We start from the raw sequence: 24,176 nt of genomic DNA on the forward strand, positions 1-24,176 counted from the left end.
GCGCACCCAACGTCATACACACCGTTGTAACATGAGGGGCCTTTGGGCAGTACCGCCGGGCATGAGAGAGTGCCCCCCATCCCCCAGCTCAAACTGTGCTCTACCACTTGCAAAATTATCTGTCACTGCTCCACTGTTGTTTAGTCTATGCGGTAAAATCCTTCAATGCTAGGCACCGACAATACCAATTTGTTGACATGTATGATGCTACTTAAAATATTCAGTGGCCCTGTCCTACATTTATACCAGTAAATACTTTGCGTCAAATAACAATGTCTGAAAGTCAGCAGAGGAGCCCACCCCTGTCAGACACTCCTTCCAATAGTCCTCCGCCTACCACACCAATGCTGCCTGTGTACCCCTGCAAGATAATTGAAACTGCATTGAGCCACCTTTTTTTATGTTAGGCTTACTAAGTCTGTCTGCGGTCCCTTCTTCCAATAGTCCTCCACTGACCACACCAATGCTGCCTGTGTACCCCTGGATCCTATTTAAATGTGCATAGAGCCACCTTTTTTTTTATTTTAGGCCTACTAAGTCTGTCTGCGGTCCCTCTTTCCAATAGTCCTCCACTGACCATACCAATCCTGCCTGTGTACCCCTGCAAGATAATTGAAACTGCATTGAGCCACCTTTTTATTATGTTAGGCCTACTAAGTCTGTCTGCAGTCCCTCCTTCCAATAGTCCTCCACTGACCACACCAATGCTTCCTGTGTACCCCCGCAAGATAATTGAAACTGCATTGAGACTCCTTTTGTTATTTTAGGCCTACTAAGTCGGTCTGTGGTCCTTCCTTCCAATTGTCCTCCACTGACCACACCAATGCTGACCGTGTACCCATGTAACCTTTTTTAAACCTGCATCAAGCCAACTTTGTGGTGTAAGGCCTACTAGCAGTGTCTGGCTGTGCCACTCAATACAGCTGTCTTCTTTAAAAAAAAGGACCTGCAATTATCAGGCTTTCAGCCTATCGGAATTTTAAAACTGCAGTGGGGCTACTAGCTTGGTTGGGGCCTACTAACGGTGTCTGCCGCTCCTTGCTGTTCTCCTGGTTTCCTGTCCTGAACTTCCATTTTCAAGCTCTCGTTAAGTAGTTGTTAATATTACACTGCATTTGGCCTACTAGTTGGGTTGGGGCCTACTAACGGTGTCTGCCGCTCCTTGCTGTTCTCCTCCACTGAACAAAGCAGTGCCGCCTGTTTACTACTGTTACCAATTTTGAACTGCATTTAGACTACTTACTGATTTGGGCCTACTCACTGTGTCAGCCTCTCATTACAGTTGTCCTCCACTGAACAAAGCAATGCCGCCTGGTTAGTCCTGTTACCAATTTTGAAATGCATTTAGCCCACTTTATTATTTGGGCCTATATATGTGTTTCCTCCTCATCCTGCCCATTGCCCAGCCAGTGCTAGATGACTCTGCTGGTACATTGACCCAGACCGCTACATTCCCCTTGCACGCTACACAGCCAGATTCTGACCCTGCTGAAAGTGAGGTTCCCCTTCCTGCATACTATACCACCTTACACGGGGACAAAGAGGAAGGTGCAGATGAAAGTGCAGGTTCCTTCATCAGGTAGGGGGGATACTCGTTGGCGATGCCACTGGCACAGGGCCCCTCACAGTACGCAAAAGTGTCGCTGCCGGTGGGAGGTGCCCCCGCCGTGCAAACACACCGCCGTACTTTGAGGGGCCCTGTGCCAGTGCCAATGCCAACGAGTGGGCCCCCCCTGCTTGCTCAGGATCACAGCACTTGCAAAGTTGAAATACTTACCTCTCTCTGCTCCACTGCCGTGACGTGGTCCACGTTTCCTGGGCCCACTAAATACTTGAACCACCATACCCCCCACAACTTTAGCCAAATGACCCCCAATTTCCAATGCCTAACTATTATTATAAGGTAAATTAAGATTGACAAGCTTCAGTAACAAGAATGGATGTTTTTGCCATTAAAATGTGCACTGTAGGTGTTTTCCTGGCCTCCACTCACTGCTGACTATGCTCCCCCATTGACTTGCATTGGGTTTCGTGTTTCGGTCGATCTTGACCCCGACTTTACGCGATAATCGGCCGATTTCACTCAACTCGACTTTTGAGATAGTCGGGTTTCGCAAAACCCGACTCAACCCTAAAAAAGTAAAAGTCGCTCAACCCTAGTAGTAACCAAATAATTAACATATTCCATGTTAGTCTTAAAAAGACCCTCCAACCAAGGACTGAAAAGGACTATACATTTCTTATCTATAATCAGCCTTCCTGGTGCCCTATGATTGACTCTTTTGATCGTTTATGCATTCATTTCCTCCTGCTGCCACCACAGTGGCATTGTGAGTGCAGGGGTAAGTCTAAACCACTGTTCTCTTGCCTTTTATGTCCTACAGCACAAGGGAGGCATGGTTTGGACTTACCTCTGAATCCTCCATGCCATGGTTGTGGCCATCTTGGAAGCAGGAGGAAAGGAATGCAGATCTGAACGAAGGACTCAAAGGTAGGCAAACTGAGGACATATGAAGGTTGACTATACATATATGTAGTCATTTTTCAGTCACCGGGTAGAGGATCACTTTAAGCCATGAAGAGTTTAATTATACATTTCCTGGAGGTAAAGAATGTGAACGTGGTTTTAGGGGTGTAATTTCTTGTGGGCCTCTTTGGAAATGGAGCATTGGACAACTATACAGTTTGCTTCTCTCAAAACCAGTCATTTACAACAGTAAACAGGTAGTCAACACTTCAAAAACGGATGACCATCAGGAAGTCCAGTAAAATTCCTGTTTTTCCAGTCATGGGAGCCTCTAATAGGTACATGTGAGTGAATGAGTATGAGCGATGTACCAAAGTGTAAACAACATCCAACCTGGTTTATGTTCTATCTCTATGTTCTTTACAGGATGAAGATCCCAGCTCTGCTGTTTGTGGTCATCACCGGATGTTGTGCCAAAGAGAGTAAGTTGGCATTTCATTGGTATCAATGGAGCATGTGTTGGTGGTTCTGATGGATCCTGATTAGTGATGAGCGCGTATACCTCTGAGTATTTGTTAGATTAAGTTCAGCGGCAGCTGAAGGATTTACAGCTACTAGACAGCTTGCTACATGTGAGGATTCCCTAGCAACCAGGCAACCCCCACATGTACTCAGCCTGGCTAATAGCTGTAAATCATTCAGCTGAGGCGATGAAAACTTAATCTCCGAACACTAACATATACTCGGCGGTCACCCGAGCATGCTTGGGAAAACCCGAGCAACGAGTACACTCGCTCATCACTATTCCTGATACCTCTGAAAATTGTTTTATATGCTGACCATTATTTATTGGATTTTGATTGTATCATGCAAATCGAATCCAGAAAATAATGCCTTCACCTACATCTAACCACAGTACTTCTATTCAAAAGTCCTTGTGTAACACCCCAGGGTCCTGGTGGTTACTGTGGCATTGCTTTCCTCACAGGGAGATTGATGTCATGCTTGGAAGCGAAGGAAGATCTCTTTCACCAGGTAAACACAAAGCATACAACATGTTCGCACTCCAGGCCAGAAGGGGGAGCTCTGAACCCGGTTTTCAGGGGAACTTCCCTAGAGATATATTCTGGCTGGAGGAGTAGTGAGTGAGTAGTCTGTCAGGAGGACAGAGAAGAGAACAGTCAGACAGTGAGTGTCAAAAGAAACAACAAAAAAAGAGAGAACAAAGAAGGACTGCCAATCCAATGTATAAACATATATAAACAGCAAATTTTATTAATACATATAATACATACAAAAAAGTACAGAAATATGGATACTCGGCAGATGGGACAGTACACAGACCAATATGTGCACGGAACACCGATGCCACAATGTATATATAGAGAAGGACGTCAGAAGTATATATCGATCATAATAATTGCTCCCTATAGAGCATAGGAGGTATATCTAAATGATGGAAAAATATCTAAAAAAGCACCTACCTATAGCTCAAATACATATACATAACCTGCTGACCACCAACTAATATAGTGCCACAGGTATAGCTAATAACAAATATGGCTATTGTAAAATACAAAGCAAACAAGCTGCCATAGTGCAAGAGAATTGCCTCAAAGCGTATAACTACACAAGACTATACCTGTAGACATGTTTCCACCTGTGGACATGGCGGCAAAAGTGCCCGTGCACAAAGAGCCTCGACGCGCGTTTCGCTGTATCCTACAGCTTCGTCGGGAGGTGAAGTAGCCACAAAATGGACCCCCATATATAGCACCTGTCTAATGTGGTAATTGGCATCACGTACGGTGGCGCATAACCCCCATGATGCAACGCCACGGAGAGCGCGTAGCTCCATGCGCCCGGTATCCGGTGACGCTGCCAGGTCACATGACCCGCCCGTCTCCCAGACAACGAGCAACATAAACAGAGCGCCGTCCCACCATGGCGCTACAGCGCATGCGCAGGTATGCGCACGCAATGCTACCAGAAACGCTGGAACAACACTGAATCACCACTAACACTACGCTGTGGCTGAGTAGTATATCAGCAAATAGCTTGTCTCCGGCTACACTGCGTCTATATTAACCACCATTGGCCGAACATATGGCTCAACTTAATATTGTTAAATAAGATACACATAATTAATCTACACGTAGCGAGCATGAAGCAATACCAGTACTGTCAGTACAAATTACCATCACTAAAACAGTAATTAATTATCATGTCCTGACACAAATGATCGCTATAACAAGATTTTACAATAAGTGTAATGTATATTAAACAACATAATATAGCACGCATTCACCTGCAATGTATTGCATAGTTGTCTGATAAACAGGCACAAACCTATGGATACATATAGAGCAATATATTAAATGCCCCATATGCTAGATAGTATATTACAACATTATAATAAGTCGTGCCTCACATATAACTAAATGCATAGGTGGATACATACATATATACAGTAATGTTATATAAAGTGCTGTGTGCTAAAGATTATTACCTCCAGAGGATACCACAATCTCAAACAGCACTATAGAAGGCACATAAATATACCAAATTTATCTAAATTCAAAATATCTAGGATATAAATAAGCATATATTAATGCCATAACCATAATGGTACAAATGCACATAAACGTAATAATAATCTCTACATAATCCTCATATGATAGTGATTAAGGTGCTTAGAGTTGCTGCAGTTCCTGGGGAAAGAGAATTGAGAAAGAAGAACAGTGTTTACTGAGCGTGCAGGAAAACGAAGCACAGGAGATAGACACCAGGGGAGCATAGCAACGTTTGGGCTACCTCCCTGGCCGAGCGCAGATTCCTGTAGCCGGAATACCGAGGTTGTGTCGAACTCTAGGAGGCACAGCAGAAACCGGCAGGACAGCTGGATTACACAGCACCTGTCTGCCCTAATACCCAGGAGGCACAGTGGCACATAGAGCTCGGACCGTGATAGAGACCTTATAAAAAGGCTCGAGCCACCTGTCATACGGATTTGTCCCCACTGACCGAATACCACAGCTGTCGTCACGACCACAAACTTTATTAAACCCTTAAATGACCATTCCCTTTATTTGGGTGCCCAGGGCCACAGACTGGGTCGCAGCCACCGTGACATTCACTTTAATTGCGACCGGACCCAGTACCGAGAACCCCACTGCCCTGACGGGCGACTCACTTGACATGGCCACAGCCTCCAACATACTTGGTTGAAACAAGTAGTGTGCCTAAGCATTATAAGCAAAGGTAAATATTCTGGGTCTGCAATTTTTAAAAGGTCTTCCCTGGTGTCAGTTTTCATATTGAGTTTGGGCTGAGGTCTGGTTTATTTAGTAGGGTCTGGCTGGAGATATACACACGTGGTCAAAATTGTTGGTATCCCTCGTTTAATGACAGAAAAACCCACAATGGTAACTTGAATCTGACAAAAGTAATAATAATAAAAAAAAATCTATGAAAATGAACAAATGAAAGTCAGACATTGCTTTTTAACAATGTTTCCACAGAATTTAAAAAAATTAAAATCATGAAATAGTCCTGGACAGAAACCCTTAACTTAATATTTTGTTACACAACCTTTTGAGGCAATTACTGCAATCAAATGATTCCTGTAACTATCAATGAGATTTCTGCACCTCTCGACAGGTACTTTGGCCCACTCCTCAAGACCAAACTGCTCCAGTTGTCTCGTGTTTGAAGGTTGCCTTTTCCAGACGGCATGTTTCAGCTCTTTCCAAAGATGCTCAATAGGATTTAGGTCAGGGCTCATAGAAGGCCACTTCAAATAGTCCAATGGTTTCCTCTTGGCCATTCTTGGGTGTTTTTAGCTTTGTGTTTTGGGTCATTATCTTATTGCAAGACCCATGACCTGCGACTGAAGCCAAGCTTTCTGACACTGGGCAGCACATTTTTCTCTAGAATCTCTTGATAGTCTTGATATTTCATTGTACTTTGCACAGATTCTAGATACCCTGTGCCAGATGCAGCAAAGCAGCCACAGAACATAAAAGAGCCTCCTCCATGTTTCACAGTAGGGACAGTGTTCTTTTCTTGATATGCTTCATTTTTCCATCTGTGAACATATGTGGCGCCCCAGGGTCCCGGTCGTCGCAGTGGTATTGCTTTCCTCTTGGGGAGAGTGATGCTACGTTTGGAGGCAAAGAAGGATAACTGCATCCAGGCATCACAAACAACACAATGTGTGCAACACACATTCACACTTCAGGCCACCAGGGGGAGCTCCTGCTCCTATTTATTAGGTCACTTTCGACATATATATAACTGGTAGTCTGTAGGGAAAGTTGGAAAGTTCCAGACAGGATTCAGTTCCTGACAGAGCTCCAGTCAGGTGTTCTGTTAGGAGTTTCAGACAGAAGTCTGAGGAGGACAGAAGGTTAAAGGAGCTGTGCATGCCCTCAGAGCTGCAGCTCCCAGAAAGAGACATCGATGGGCAGAATTGTATTGCAGCGATCATGAAGGAAGTTGAAGCAAAGGAGAGGATACCAGAAGGGGACCAGCCCCGCTCAAGCTATCTCCTTCTGAGGCGTAAAATCCCGGTAGCCGAAACACAGAGGGAGTAAGGACCTCTACGCCTTATTTCAGAGACCAGCAGGACAGCTAATTGCAGGTTACCTGTCCGCACCTACACCCAGGAGGCACGATGACACCTACAGAGCCAGGTTATCTAAGAGACCCTATAAACAGGCTCAAGTCACCAGTCATATGGGTTTTGTCCTATCCTATACGGGGGACAGAGAGAGCGAAACATCGCATATGTGAGACACTTATGTGAAGCCATAGGCAGTAAGGGACTACACCACTGCAGCGCAAGGGAAGGCTACTGATTTCTATCTGGACAAGGGAACTCTGGATTTGCCTCTGAACCAGCCGGACTCTGCCTGCCCTGTTATCTGGTGCCCTACACAGTGGATGCTGAAGTCTTCAGTAAAGGTAAAGAGAGTGCAACCTTGTGTCCTCGTTCTTCTCTGCGCCTCTCACCATACTACCATCTACACACCGGGAAGCCCTGGGGACATACTTCACCTGTGGGAAGGTATACCATCTACCTGCCATAACATCACCCCAGCGGACCCCTTAAAGCAGCATCGGTCACCCTGACCGAATACCACAGGTGGTGTCACGAACATAAACTTTATCCCTTTAAAGACCTTTCCCTTTTATATGGACGTCCCAGGGCCACGGACTCGGTTAGCCACTGTGACATCCCCCTGTGAACCGAAGGACCCGGTACCGAGTTCCCCACGGCCCTTGGGGGGCGATCCACAGAGCTGATGTGCCTTGCCAAAAAGTTCAATTTTTGTCTCATCTGTCCATAGGACATTCTCCCAGAAGCTTTGTGGCTTGTCAACATGTAATTTGGCAAATTCCAGACTGGCTTTTTCATGATATTTTTTCAACAATGGTGTCCTCCTTGGTCGTTGCCATGAAGTCCACTTTGGCTTTTACAACGACGGATGGTGCGATCTAACACTGATGTTCCTTGAGCTTGAAGTTCACCTTTAATCTGTTTAGAATTTTTCTGGGCTCTTTTGATACCATTTCATATTATCCGTCTCTTTGATTTGTCATCAATTTTCCTCCTGCTGCCACATCCAAGGAGGTTGGCTACAGTCCCATGGATCTTAAATTTTGGAATAATATGTGCAACTATAGTCACAGGAACATAAAATGCTTGGAGATGGTCTTATAACTTTTACCTTTAACATGTTTGTCTATAATTTTCTTTCTAATCTCCTGAGACAACTCTTTCCTTCGCTTCCTCTGGTCCATGTTGAGTGTGATACACACCATGTCACCAAACAGCACAGTGAATATCTGTAGCCCTATATGCAGGCCAACTCACTGATTCCAAGATAGTAGATAACTGTGATGCTAGTTAGTAGACACACCCTGATTTAACACGTTTCTTTTGTCACATTTTTTTCAGGGGTACCATCATTTCTGTCCAGGCCTATTTCATGAGTTTTATTTTTATTTTTTTTAATTCTGTGGAAGCATGGTTGAAAAGCAATGTCTGACTTTCATTTGTTTATTTTCATAGATCTTTTACTTATTATTACTTTTGTCAGATTCAAGTTATTTCTGTGACCATTGTGGGTTTTTCTGTAATTAAACGAGGGGTACTAACTAGGGTTGAGCGAAACGGATCGTTCATTTTCAAAAGTCGCCGACTTTTGCCACAGTCGGGTTTCATGAAACCCGACCCGATCCCTGTGTGGGGTCGGCCATGCGGTACGCGACGTTCGCGCCAAAGTCGCGTTTCAATGACGCAAAAAGTGCCATTTCTCAGCCAATGAAGGTGGACGCAGAGTGTGGGCAGCGTGATGACATAGGTCCTGGTCCCCACCATCTTAGAGAAGAGCATTGCAGTGATTGGCTTGCTGTCTACGGCGTCACAGGGGCTATAAAGGGGCGTCCCCGCCGACCGCCATGTTACTGCTGCTGATCTGAGCATAGGGAGAGGTTGCTGCCGCTTCGTCAGAAGCAGGGATAGCGTTAGGCAGGGTCCATTAACCCCCAAACCGCTTGTGCTGTAGCGATTTCCACTGTCCAACACCACCTTTTGTTTGCAGGGACAGTGGAAGCTACATTTTTTTTCCTCAGCGCTGTAGCTCATTGGGCTGCCCTAGAAGGCTCCCTGATAGCTGCATTGCTGTGTGTACGCCGCTGTGCAAACCAACTGCTTTTTTCAAAGCACAAATCCTGTTGTTCCTTCCTTTCTGCACAGCTATCTTATAATAATAATAATCTTTATTTTTATATAGCGCTAACATATTCCGCAGCGCTTTACAGTTTGCACACATTATCATCACTGTCCCCAATTGGGCTCACAATCTAGAATTCCTATCAGTATGTCTTTGGCATGTGGGAGGAAACCGGAGTGCCCGGAGGAAACCCACGCAAACACGGAGAGAACATACAAACTCTTTGCAGATGTTGTCCTGGGTGGGATTAGAACCCAGGACCCCAGCGCTGCAAGGCTGTAGTGCTAACCACTGCGCCACCGTGCTGCCCATATCTTGTTTGTTTGTCCACACTTTTGATGTAATTTGTGCAGCAGTCCACTCCTTGTTATTGCTGCCTGCCATACCTGGCTGAGACTACTGCAGGGAGATAGTAATTTTAGGACAGTCCCAGTTTTTTTTTTTTTTTTTTTTTTAAATTCTCCCTGAAAAAAAAAAATAGTGGGAGATTAATCTTGGCATTTGTGCTTGAGTGCTAGTCGTGTGTGCCATCTCTCTACAATTGTGGGGCACAGATAGCCTAGTGTCTATAATCCTTTATTTTATTTTTTTTAATTCTCCCTAATAAAAAAAAATAGTGGGAGATTAAGATTGGCATTTCTGCTAGACTGCCAGTCCTGTGTGTGCCATCTCTCTCCAATTTTGGGGCACAGAAAGCCTAGTGTGTAATACTGGCCCTGATTTCTTGGCAATTCTCCCTAACAAAAAAAAAGTAGTGGGAGATTAATATTGGCATTTCTGCTAGAGTGCCAGTCCTGTGTGTGCCATCTCTCTCCAATTTTGGGGCACAGAAAGCCTAGTGTCTGTTTTTTTTATTTCTGTTTTTAAATTCTCCCTGAAAAAAAAAAAAATAGTGGGAGATTAATATTGGCCTTTATGCTTCTGTGCCAGTCCTGTCTGTGCCATCTCGCTCAAATTGTCGGCCACAGAAAGCCTAGTGTTTTTTTTTTATTTTGGTTTTTCAATTCTCCCTGAAAAAAAAAATAGTGGGAGATTAATTTTGGCCTTTGTGCTTCTGTGCCAGTCCTGTCTGTGCCATATGTTATGATTAGGTAATTCAGTACCACAATGGACATAGAAGTCAGAGCACATACAGTGACCTGACAATAACCCAAAAACATAGAACGAGCTCTGAGACGTGGGAACTCTGCTGACCGCAATCCCTAATCCTCTCCAACCACACGAAAGGCAGCCGTGGATTGCGCTTAATGCTCCCTATGCAACTCGGCACAGCCTGAGAAACTAGCTAGCCTGAAGATAGAAAATAAGCCTACCTTGCCTCATAGAAATACCCCAAAGGAAAAGGCAGCCCCCCACATATAATGACTGTGAGTTAAGATGAAAAGACAAACGTAGAGATGAAATAGATTTAGCAAAGTGAGGCCCGACTTTCTGAACAGAGCGAGGATAGGAAAGGTAACTTTGCGGTCAACACAAAACCCTACAAACAACCACGCAAAGGGGCAAAAAGACCCTCCGTACCGACTAACGGCACGGAGGTACACCCTCTGCGTCCCAGAGCTTCCAGCAAGCAAGAAAAACCAAATAAGCAAGCTGGACAGAAAAAACAGCAAACAAAAATAACAAAAGCGGAACTTAGCTATGCAGAGCAGCAGGCCACAGGAACGATCCAGGAGGAAGCAAGTCCAATACTAGAACATTGACTGGAGGCCAGGATCAAAGCACTAGGTGGAGTTAAATAGAGCAGCACCTAACGACTTCACCACATCACCTGAGGAAGGAAACTCAGAAGCCGCAGTACCACTTTCCTCCACCAACGGAAGCTCATAGAGAGAATCAGCCGAAGTACCACTTGTGACCACAGGAGGGAGCTCTGCCACAGAATTCACAACAGTACCCCCCCTTGAGGAGGGGTCACCGAACCCTCACCAGAGCCCCCAGGACGACCAGGATGAGCCATATGAAAGGCACGAACAAGATCGGGAGCATGGACATCAGAGGCAAAGACCCAGGAATTATCTTCCTGAGCATAACCCTTCCACTTAACCAGATACTGGAGTTTCCGTCTTGAAACACGAGAATCCAAAATCTTCTCCACAATATACTCCAACTCCCCCTCCACCAAAATTGGGGCAGGAGGATCAACTGATGGAACCATAGGTGCCACGTATCTCCGCAACAATGACCTATGGAATACGTTATGGATGGAAAAAGAATCTGGAAGGGTCAAACGAAAAGACACAGGATTAAGAACCTCAGAAATCCTATACGGACCAATGAAACGAGGTTTAAACTTAGGAGAGGAAATCTTCATAGGAATATGACGAGAAGACAACAAAACCAAATCCCCAACACGAAGTCGGGGACCCACACAGCGTCTGCGATTAGCGAAACATTGAGCCTTCTCCTGGGACAAGGTCAAATTGTCCACTACATGAGTCCAAATCTGCTGCAACCTGTCCACCACAGTATCCACACCAGGACTGTCCGAAGACTCAACCTGCCCTGAAGAGAAACGAGGATGGAACCCAGAGTTGCAGAAAAACGGCGAAACCAAAGTAGCCGAGCTGGCCGATTATTAAGGGCGAATTCAGCCAAAGGCAAAAAGGACACCCAGTCATCCTGATCAGCAGAAACAAAGCATCTCAGATATGTTTCCAAGGTCTGATTGGTTCGTTCGGTCTGGCCATTAGTCTGAGGATGGAAAGCCGAGGAAAAAGACAAGTTAATGCCCATCCTAGCACAAAAAGCTCGCCAAAACCTCGAAAAATACTGGGAACCTCTGTCAGAAACGATATTCTCTGGAATGCCATGTAAACGAACCACATGCTGGAAGAACAATGGCACCAAATCAGAGGAGGAAGGTAATTTAGACAAGGGTACCAAATGGACCATCTTAGAGAAGCGATCACAAACCACCCAAATGACTGACATTTTTTGAGAGACGGGGAGATCTGAAATAAAATCCATAGAGATATGTGTCCAAGGCCTCTTTGGGACCGGCAAGGGCAAAAGCAACCCACTGGCATGAGAACAGCAGGGCTTAGCCCGAGCACAAATCCCACAGGACTGCACAAAAGAACGCACATCCCGCGACAGAGATGGCCACCAAAAGGATCTAGCCACCAACTCTCTGGTACCAAAGATTCCAGGATGACCAGCCAACACCGAACAATGAACCTCAGAGATAACTTTATTCGTCCACCTATCAGGGACAAACAGTTTCTCCGCTGGGCAACGATCAGGTTTATTAGCCTGAAATTTTTGCAGCACCCGCCGCAAATCAGGGGAGATGGCAGACACAATTACTCCCTCTTTGAGAATACCCGCCGGCTCAGATAAACCCGGAGAGTCGGGCACAAAACTCCTAGACAGGGCATCCGCCTTCACATTTTTAGAGCCCGGAAGGTACGAGTAGTGTATAATCCATAGGTTTCGTCAAACTCAATCTGACAGGTGCCCCGCCCCTATCAAAGTGTATCAAAGTGTGTAACCCCTCCCCTCCTCCTGTCAGCCAGCTGACCCTGAGGCTGGCTGATTTCCCCTTTTGATATTGTTTGATATACTTTAATTTGTTGCAGTTTGATATTATTCACGTATTTTGTTTTTATACGTAGCTCGAGTTTTATTCTGTAAGCTGTGTGATTCTGCAAGCTGTGTTTTATTCAGTGTATTCATATAGTGCAGAACTTATAACACACCAAGCTGTTTATTTGTGGTCCTACAGAACATTAACTAAATGGTAGGGTTATTTGCGGGTCAGAGGTTTATAAAGCCTAGGTCAATTGCTCTTGTAATCGCTTTACCAATAAATGTTTATTTACACAAACAGAAAAGTTATTGTGTCCTGTAGCTGTCTATTTGTTTTTTGTATTCGCTTCCTTAGAAAACTTATTTGTAATTCTACTGAACATTAACAGTAAATTGTAAGCTGTGTTTATTCACAGTGTAGCAGATTTTCTCCTACAGAAAAGTTATTGTGTCCTGTAGCTGTCTATTTGTTTTTTGTATTCGCTTCCTTAGAAAACTTATTTGTGTTTCGACGGATCATTAACAGTAAATTGTAAGCTGTGTTTATTCACAGTGTAGCAGATTTTCTCCTTGTGGCTGCCTTATATACACAAACAGAAAAGTTACTGGACAACTTATTTTATATATATATATATATATATATATATATATATATATATATATATATATATATAATATGCACCAATGTTGCAACACAAGCTATAATATGACCCAATGTTACAACACAAGTAAGAAGCGGCGTGTTTTATACGAATATAAACCAAAGACACGATATTGTAAAAAATTTAAAAAGATTTATTTCTCACAATAAAACAACATCTCAAAGACATTTCAATACTATAAAATTCCAGGAAGCACATTTTAAGTTAGCTAACAGCATGATGCTGACAAATGCATCTTTGCGGAATCTGATAACGACACGATGAACAAAGGACTGTGCCTGAAAATCTTGATGTCACAAAACCTGATACGGTTCGATCATTATTCTGCAAGTCAGACGTGAAATTTTGTAAAACCTTCTTAAATGGAAAGCCTCGAGCTAAATGGTATAATACATATATGCAATAATGACCGCATACACGGCTATACAAATCTTGAATTTGTGCGCTCTAATAACAATAAGAATAACAATTCTTGTTCAGGAATGTCACAAAAGCGCGTGGAAAGATAATATTATCCGCACGGAAGCCGTAACTGTCAAAAAATATGCCCGTCTTATCGTCGCAGAGTACGATTAATATCCAGTGGCGACCAGCTTGATTCGCCGGGTCTGTATTCACAATATATGCCGCGGGTCTCTGAGTCACTCTTTCTTCCGGAAGCAAATCACACGGAAACACACCGGCGAATATGCGGTCTGTATAATTATCGGACCGCGCTACAACTGTAAGCTGCAGACTGTCCATCGTTGCTTAATTAAAATCGTACAAGATCTCTCGCCTGTTATTAATTTCCAGAATGGTGTGGTTGACTGCAAAGACAATCATATTTATCGTGTGGGGTGTCGCTATCGCAAAGCGGACTTCAGCACGCAGATTACCTGTTTTAATGAGCGAGAAATGGCCTCCAGGCTCTTGATCAGGCGATAAATCAAAAGCAAATAGCGTGAAGCCAGCCATAAATTCTTCACGATCTATCGCCATGGCACAATCAGCCTTTTGCTTGCCTGATATATGGGCAAGCGCCATATATTCTCTGATGGCTAAATCAGCATTAAAATTAGGATTATAAGGCCTCGCGGGTATCTGCTGACCATCAAGATATAATGCCGCGTGGTTGACGTGGTAGTGGTGAAAGTCCAGTGGGTTTTTTGTATAAGAACCGCTGAAGCCCTCATTATCTACAAACCCCAATATAACAGTTTTTGGTATCCGTCCTAGGAAGAGGTTCTCATGGTTCGTGATCCGTGTCCCTGCGGCGATGCTGTACACTTTCAGGCATGTTCGGTCAACAGCGTACTTGGCTGTTGCGGCTAGGAGGGCCTGGCTGTGGCCGATTCGGACAGCCAGTGATACCTGCACTCTTTTCACATAGAGAGCCACCTGCGAGATTTGTACCTTCAGCGGCTCGGCTTCTGCGGACATGAGGCAGAAAGTATCCTTATTTCTTGACAGCTTAACCTTAAGGTCAAGACCGTTCAATATTAACTTTGGCTGGTTAAATATATCCCCAAAAATGGGCCCCAAAAGATCGATGGGTTTTGAGCGAGAAGCGGCACTGGCTCTTTTGATAAATCCCGCATTTGCGCCATCCAGGCGCCTGTCATTATGATGCCCCGCAGTGTCTTTATAGAACAAACCGGCTGTAAATTGTGATGCCAGCGTCTGTGAACTGTAATTTAAAAGGGTCTCTATGTACGCTCTATAGCTGTAGAGATTGTCCGATTGTGAGATAAGTCGGTCTCCCAGAGTAATATTGACCTGGTTAAAAAGAGTGGCTAGAGGGTAGTTTATGAGCGCCACACACGCACCATCGGCGATGGCCGTATTATCCTGCTTCACGTTGCGACAGCTTATGTACAGAAGCGTGTTGTTCAGATCATAATAATAATCACCGCTACCAGATATGTAAAACTCCAATGGTCCATTGTCTGACAGAGCAGCAACCGGCTGTACTTCTACAAATAGAGATTTCTCGATACTTGTTTGAGTCGGTGGTACGGCAAAAATATCCAGTTCAGATTTTGCGCACTCTACAGAAGCGTCATGCAGGAAAGCCATGGTAACTGATTAGAAGATGTCGTCTGCAGAGCGTCTTACTCGTTTCTGACGGGGACGTCTCTTGGATGTAGTTTTATTCATGAGCATCGGCGGTAAAGGAGGGCAAACGCGCCGCTTTCTTTTTTGGGCTTTTTTAGCGACATAGATTATCCCAGAGCCGTCTTGCTGGGTTGGTGTATTTATCCTTTTCATAAGGGCCGTCGATGCTGATGTCACGGCATCTGCAGCGATGTTCTGGGCAGCCGTCCGAACGTGTGGTTTTACTAATTCTAAGCCTTTTCTGAAAAGCGGTACGGCGCGACGAAATAAGCCTTTAAATAGCCCTGCCAGGCCAGAGCCATACATGTACTCGCTCCCGCGGAATCCCTCTAGCCCGTGCCCCGACTGGGCAGTATAGTAGCGGGCATAAACAGCTGGATCTCCATACACCCTTTGAGACAGCATTTTATCGTGTCAATGCTGACGAGGTCTAAAATGTAATCGCACTATACACTTTCCGTATCTGAATTTAACCGGCGTGCCCTGGTCCGACATGACTGTAATGTTTATTGAGTCAAAGTGTTGCTTGCACAGCGGTATGTAATCGGGCCGTGAGTAGCGCACCGTGACAATATCATTATCATCGCCGCTAACTTCTACGGTTCGTAGCAGTTGAACGTAACTGTCACCTACAAGTTGATGTTGAATTATATCAGTGTATACAAAAAGCGAATAAAAACCAGCCTTTGAATCGGGGTAAAAGCGGCGATTCCACGGCATTAAAGCAACGGGGGAGTCATCGACGGTCTGCAGTACGAAAATAAATTTTAGCTTAGTACCCAGAGCAAATTGTATAGGGGATGGGTCGGGCAGGATCACCTCGCGGCGTAGCTCATCATACCGTATTCTGTAGGCAGGCGTAGATAAATACAGCGCTTCTATTCGGGCATTGACCGCGCCAACTAGCTTAGGAATGGACGAGTAAAATCCTGATTTTATGTGATACTGTACTAACGGTTTGCCGTGTTTAGCCGCGTAGAAGCTCCCTTCAAAAGCATCAAACGTGTTCCACGTATGGGGGTACTGTATTTCCGTTAACGCCACCTCATAATCTGCCGAAAGATGAACGGCCCGCGCTAACTTGGTATTGTACTCCGATATTGTGTTTTCAGGGTAGATTTTAATTGACGAATTACTGGGTAATGTCACGAAAAATGAGCCCGCTTCCATGGTTATATATCTGTCAACTCCGAGGCCGGGATCCAACTATTGAATTTTTCGGGGTAGCCCAGCCATTTGACAAAGCAGTGACTCACACCCCTGACACGTTTTTTTCTCAAAATTTTTTCTACTCTGTAGACACGATCCTCATCCATAGGTATTTTTTGCAGCTCTTCCTTATAAAATGACCCCTCTACAGGCTCCCCGGCTAAATCACTGATTTTATAAAGGGGTTTATGAAATTTATTGGAGACGCCGGTGATTAAAAAAATCTCATCGCTGTACGTCTTCTCATAGCCCTTACAGAAGGTCGACTTATAGCGAGATATTCTCACATGAGAGCCAACCGTTAAAGATGGTTTAATCGGTTTATTAGTAATAGTAGAACTGTAAATATTGCGCCAGATTTGCATCACGTTTCTCTCTGGCACAGACGCGGGACTACAGCGGATCGTTGAGTGGTACGTATGGTTGTAGCTATGCAGCAAATCCGGTAAAATATCAATATATCTAAAGGTATTATGATGCGTAAGATAGCACCACATACGGGTTGTTAATGTGCGATTAAAACGCTCGACCATAGCGGCTTTTACATCATTGTTTGTAAAAAAGTGATGAATATTGTGCGTATTACATAGTTGCCTGAGTGATGAATTTATAAATTCTTTGCCGCGATCCGTCTGCAGTTTCTTCGGTATGCGCTTATCATTTTGAAATATTAATTCGAACAATCTGGCGACACTAGCGCCTGTCTTGTTTGTCAAGGCCACGCACCATGCGTATCTCGATAGAACATCAATCACCGTCAGGATGTATTTGACATTATCATTTTCCCTTGAATAGTCAATTAAACTTACGAGATCCGCCTGCCACTGCACATCAATGGCCGAGACGTAAATTTTATTTGTCAAAAAGCGTTTTCTAGCAGGCTTGTGTAGCGTGTAGGTGTCTTGCTTATTCAACCAAGCAATCACATCAGATTTCTTTATTCCGCGCGCTCTTGCAGATCTAAATAATTTGTCAATACCCGAGAATGATCCGGGTGCCTGGCTTGTAAAATATTGTTTTTCTAACATGGCATCATACGATTTAGACGTCATGATTGATTAAAATGATTGTGGCTCGTTAATCAAAAGCCTGCTTCTTTCAGAAATTCAGCTGTATAAAAATTCCTGTTTTAATCCGGATATATCATGCGTGAGTTAATGCATGCATTAATTGCATGTATGGTTGTGTTCTGGGTGTTAACAGAAGGCGTGTGATGGGGCGTAACTGGGTGTGTTTCTGGGTGTTAACAGGTGAGCTGATTTCTGACACTCAGGATAAATACAGCTGGCTGGACCACTAAGTACATCAGACATTCACCAGAAGTCCGACTAGACTAAAAAGCAGAGCTATTCTAAATGTAAGTATATAAGACAGTTGTCTTATTATTCGCAAATGCTTAATTATATTTAACTATGCATCTCTAAAACCATAATTAAGGGTGTTATTTGTTTAATAAGTTAGTGTTATACTGGAGGCTAGCTGCATATTTAGTATCGTTGTATAATATAGTTTTACTGCATAAACCATATTCTGTGGTCCATAATTAATATAGAAAGACTTAGCCGCGGACAGCTATTATAACATAATTTATGTAATACAGTAGTTAATAACTGTTAATGCGTCCTAACTAGCGCATGCAGCGCTTACTTACTACCTGTGTTTTGTTTAACATAGACATATTTATAGTCATATTTATACAGTAGCGGTATATTTAGTGGGGCTGTATAATATAGTTTTACCGCATAAACCATATTTAGTGACGCTGTATAATATAGAAAGACTTAGCCGTATTACCCATGATTTGCTTAGTATAAGAATATTTATACACGGGCCGCAGTTTTATTTGTTGGGGTATATAAATGAGTTTGACGAGTGGTGGTGTGTGGTTAATATAGATTGCACAAAAAATTTACACAGATAATTTATTTTAGATGGAATCCCAAAATTTTTCGGCTTTTTCCAGCCAAGCTGAGGATTCTGTAATAGGTATGTTTCAAGATTTATATACATGTATCTGTTAGCGGCCCATTCTAAGTAAGGATTGTTTTATATATTATCTTTATATTGTTTATTCTTTCTTGTTTAAGATGAATTAATCAGGGCCCTCCCCGATAATCTAGATGAATTTACCAGGAACACCCCCGATGCTGTAGATGAATTTACCAGGAACACCCCCGATGCTGTAGATGACTTTATCAGGAGCATTCCCGATGAGTTTTTCAACGGCTTCAGCGTGCCTACTCTGGACTGTGATACACCTGGAGCTGAGTATAGTAACACTAATGCAGGTGCCGCTGCTGTGTGGGATTTGACTCAGGACATCATAGGTGCGTTGTGTGTCTGCGTGTATGTATGTGTGTGTGTGTATATAGCTTTTAAGTATTTAGACGTGTAAATATATATATTAATTCTTTACAGATGTCGACATGTTTCCAGAACCAACCACCACGGAACACAATCAGCTGCCTGTTGAGGAACTGATGTACCAGAACCCCACGCCGAGAAACAGCCCTGTTTCTAGAGCCCCTAAAAAACAGCTCTGACCGGGGTGCCGGAAAGGAAAAGGTAATCGTATGAAAAGTTTTTGCACAACCGCTCTGAGAAAATCCACCACGCCTCTACTAAGGCCTATATCTTTATTTATAGCTTGTAAACTGAAGCCTAGAAGAATTTTCACAAAAGAGAATATACCGGAGCTAATGGAGAGCCTCGCAGAAGCTACAGAAGACGCCACGGCAATCATTCACCACACATCGCTATCCCGTAAGTGTATATTTTGGTATACATGCACAGTCTCTGTACAATCAATGATACACGTGCTTCACCATTGAGATCCATGGCACACACATATCTGACACATGTATAATCTTTCCTGCAGCTAAGCGCAGCGACCTGCGTCGGTCTCACACATATCTGACACATGTATAATCTTTCCTGCAGCTAAGCGCAGCGGCCTGCGACGGTCTCGCACATATCTGACACATGTATAATCTTTCCTACAGCTAAGCGCAAAGTCATGAGAAAAACACCTCCAGCACCTCTACAGCCGCTACAGATCACCGAGAATGGCGCAGCACCAGCGTGGTCGGCGATACAGACGGCTAATGGAGCTGTTAGAGCATATCCGCTATCACCCATCTGCGTGGTGCAGGACGCAGGAAACCCTGTACCGTCGGACCATCGTGAAATACTCCATTCAAGCACCGGACAGCCATGGACAATCCGTGTGAATGACCCCGCGCTACTATATCCAGAAGTGGTCGAGGCACCCCAAAAACATAAGCGAAAAACAAAACATGTTACAGAGCCACCAACCACATCCTGCGCCGTGGGTGCAACAGCCACGATGACTCGTGAAGAGTATGATCGCGAGATTGATCAGCTCGCTGATGGTAAGCAACCATCCGTAGAACCGCTCATTATACGTATGTCCCACACTATGCAACCGTCAGCGCCATGTGTAACAGGGCCTGCTAATGCCTCTGGGGTCGGACCCTCAGGACCCTCTAATTTGGGTGACATATCTCATGTCTGTGTATCTAACTCTGTTAATGTTAAGAAACGGTCAAAGAGGTCGCGGCCGGCTGATGTTAAGGGGTGTAAAGAGCTTAAGGTGTGTAAAAAGCCACGGATTCATGCGCCAGCTATAGATCTGCAGCATGAATCCCACAGCTGGGGCCCCGTTGAAATGCTTGTGTTTCAGGAACACTTCGTCCGCTACTTACGCTACAAACGCTGGGTCCCCAAAATAATGTTTTTTTGCGATACTTTTGAAAAATTATTATCAACACAAAGACCAACACAGGCTAATAAGTCCAAACTATACGCACTTCGGAGCCTGCTGCTGGATGGCGAGATAACAACTACAGCTACCCCATTATGACTAGATATGGTCGGCTACGGCATGCATAAACCACCTAAACTAACACTACCCAGGTATAATAGGGCTAGAGTTATAAAGAGGGCTCTAAAATTGTTGGTCAGCACTAGACGGGCGCTATGCTCTAGGAGGCGTCGTGGTGACATGTGTCCTGCAGGGCCTCTACAGACACCACAGACGTCGTCACAAGAGTCAGAACAGCACTCACATAGCCAAGGCAGCTCTGCAGATGCCGCACATGCATCTACACAAAATTCACAAGCCTCAGACGCTGTCGCTGATGGTAATGTGCGGAGCCCCGATCATACAGTATTTTTGCAACACATCCATCATCATGAAAGAGCCCTCCGCAATTTCAATGGCCATATACATACAGATCATTTTAGATTTGTAAATTTGGAGCGTGTACGATCATTTGAAGAGGGCTTGAATATTGTTCATGAAGGCATTCAGGCATTACTGGATAGAATCATCAGGGACATTGAACCTGGCGACTTTGTACAGTTAAGGTTTGATGCCGGCGATACTTTAGACCCTATTTTCACTACAAAACAAACCCGTGAAGATTTTAATTCAGAATCTTTTTTAAATGCTGTTGCCAGCGCACTTCAAAGTAACAATGAATGCATATCATCCAATTCGCTAAAGCTAGTCGTCACCATCATTAAAAACCGACGCGGTGGTGTAAAACAAAAAAGGCGCTTGAAATCTATAGCGAGCAGTCAGATCATTAAACACAAGAGACAATGGCTGTATGATTTTAACAATTACACGACAAATCTGTGTTTGGCTGCTAGTGTGTGCGCCCTGATGGACGACACGGATGTCACTGATGGTGTTTTACTGAGCCGCTCTAAAAACATACACGCAGCACTGGGCATCCCTGATGATCAATTAGTGAGTTTTAGCGACATCCCTGCATTTGAAAAATATTTGAGGGTCACCATTAAAGTACTGTACTATAGTCAGGGCGATTGGCGTTACTTTGAGAGTAATACAGCTAATGGCAAAACCGTATTCATATTGTTCCATGATAATCACTACTACGGGATCAAAAATATGAAGGGTTTTATCGGTGCTAATTACTTTTGTGAGCTCTGCAATTCAGTGTTTCACCACAAAAACAATCACTCCTGCCAGTATTTTTGTAAAGCCTGTCAGAGATAGAATTGCGTAGAAAGCGGTGCCGACCAACTGCCCAGATGTCCTGTTTGCAGAGTTTATTGCCGCTCGAGCGTGTGCCTAGATTATCACAAACAATTGGGATTAGGCGACCCAGCATTCTGCAGACTTAAAACATTTTGTGATAAATGCAACCTTTTTGTCCCCAGAAATAGCGAAACAGAGCATAAATGTAATGGTTTGCGCTGTCCTGTATGTCGCAGACATATAAATAAATTCGATGCCCATCTTTGTTACATGCGGAAGTATGTAGCACAGGATGAGTCAGATTGCTATATCTTTTATGATTTTGAATGTATGCAGGAGACAGGCACGCGCATCCCGAATTACATTTATGCTACAACGCTGTATGGCCACCCCTCCTGGGAGTTTGAGGGTGATACCTGTACACATGACTTTGTACAGTTCCTTACAAGCGGTAAATTTTCAGATCATACATTTATTGCCCACAATGGTGGAAGATACGACGCATACTTTATTGTTAAGGAACTGATTTCTGAAAAACTACAAGTACAGTTGATAACCCAAGGTGGCCGTCTCTTGTGTGTGTCGCTACCCGATTTGTCTATAAGGTTCATAGACTCTCTAAATTTTATCCCCATGAAACTCAGTAAATTACCACAGGCCATGGGCTTTTCAGGAGGCAAAGGGCATTTTCCACACTTTTTCAATACCCGAGAAAACCAAAACTATGTAGGTCCCATACCTGATGTAAAATATTATGGGGTAGAGTACATGTCACCTGGTGAGAAGGTAGAGTTCCTGGAGTGGTATGAGACCCAGGTAAATACAACTTTTGACTTCAAGGCCGAGCTAAAATCTTATTGCAAACAAGATGTTGAAATTTTGAGACACACCTGCGAGATCTATAGAGAGCGTATTATGCAGATGACGCAGAAAAATGTTAAAAAATACTGTAAGCGTCAAAAGCAAAGGATTGTAGTGAGCAGATGTGTTGATCCTTTTCAGCTCATCACCCTGGCCTCGGTGTGTATGACAATGTACCGGTTTAAATTTCTTCCAAAAAAGACAATCGCCATTTTACCTGGTGATAATTATCACAAGGCAAAAAAGCGCTACTCGACACCCGCTATACAGTGGCTCATGTATGTAGCCCACTCTGAGAACATCGACATACAGCACGCTTTGAGAGGCAGTGAAAAACAGGTCGGGAAGTATTTTCTAGATGGTTATGCCTATGTTAGCGGTCAGCACATAGCCTTTGAATTTCAGGGGTGTTTTTACCACGGATGCCCCGTGTGCTATAATGAAAATGACACGAATAAGGTCACAAGTACGTCCTACGGTCAGTTATATTACACCTTTTTAGCTAAAAAGCGTTACTTACAGTGCTGCGGGTACACAGTAAGACTGATGTGGGAGCATGAGTGGAATGAAATGATTGAAAATGATTCTAACCTTCAAGCATTTCTCCGCCAGATGGAATTCCCCGTTCCTTTAGACCCCCGTGATGCGCTTTATGGTGGGCGAACTAACGCCATTAAGCTCTATCACCATCTGGAAGAAGGGGAGACTTTACATTACTACGATTTCACCAGTCTGTACCCCTTTGTAAACAAAACTAAAACATACCCTGTAGGCCATCCAGACATCATCTACGACAATTTTGGATTCATTAAAAAATACTTTGGTATTGCTAGAGTCAAGGTCTACCCGCCGAGAGATTTATTTTTTCCAGTTCTACCGGTAAAACTCAACAAAAAATTAATGTTTCCCCTTTGCAACACATGCGCTGCAAATTCCCAGGTAGATATTTGTGCCCACAGTGATGAAGAACGGGCGCTGACAGGCACCTGGTGCACTATAGAGCTCGAGATGGCTATAGAAAAAGGGTATCGGATCGCTCACATCTATGAAATATGGCATTTTCCTAAAACCACTGATGATCTGTTTGCTCCCTACATTAAATTACATCTTAGGGATAAGCAGGAAGCCTCTGGTTATCCTAGCTGGTGCACTGATGACGCCAAGAAACGGCAGTACATTGACTCTTTTCTTGAAAAAGAAGGTGTCCAATTACGGCCTGAAAATATAGCTGTCAATCCTGCTAAGCGACAGATCTCCAAGCTTTTCTTAAATTCTTTATGGGGAAAGTTTGCCCAGAGATCTAATCTATCATGTACCAGCATTGTTAGGGATCCAGATGAGCTTTTTAAGTATTTGTTCCTGCCTTACTATGACATTTCGATGTTACATTTCCTTGATGATGACACCGCAACCGTTAACTGGAAATATGCAAAAGGCCACCACACACTCAACAAAAACACAAACATTTTTATAGCGTGTTTTACAACAGCGTATGCTCGGTTAGAGCTCTATTCGCTGCTGGACCGGCTGCAGGAGAGGTGCCTTTATCACGACACAGACTCAGTTATTTTTGTACAGAG

The 24,176-nt window shown here is 43.9% G+C and overlaps 1 protein-coding gene across 1 annotated transcript in view; it reads left to right on the forward strand.

The window, feature by feature from the left end:
- The window catches only part of LOC138637985 (SH2 domain-containing adapter protein D-like), a 138,036-nt gene that overhangs the window by 96,207 nt on the left and 17,653 nt on the right, over nt 1-24,176 (forward strand). The window contains exon 8 of the mRNA XM_069726921.1: nt 2,894-2,949. Within this exon, the coding sequence (XP_069583022.1) occupies nt 2,894-2,949 (56 nt within the window). The remainder of the gene's footprint in view (nt 1-2,893; nt 2,950-24,176) is intronic.

Source organism: Ranitomeya imitator, chromosome 1, assembly GCF_032444005.1.
Source record: "Ranitomeya imitator isolate aRanImi1 chromosome 1, aRanImi1.pri, whole genome shotgun sequence".
Lineage (NCBI taxonomy): Eukaryota > Metazoa > Chordata > Amphibia > Anura > Dendrobatidae > Ranitomeya > Ranitomeya imitator.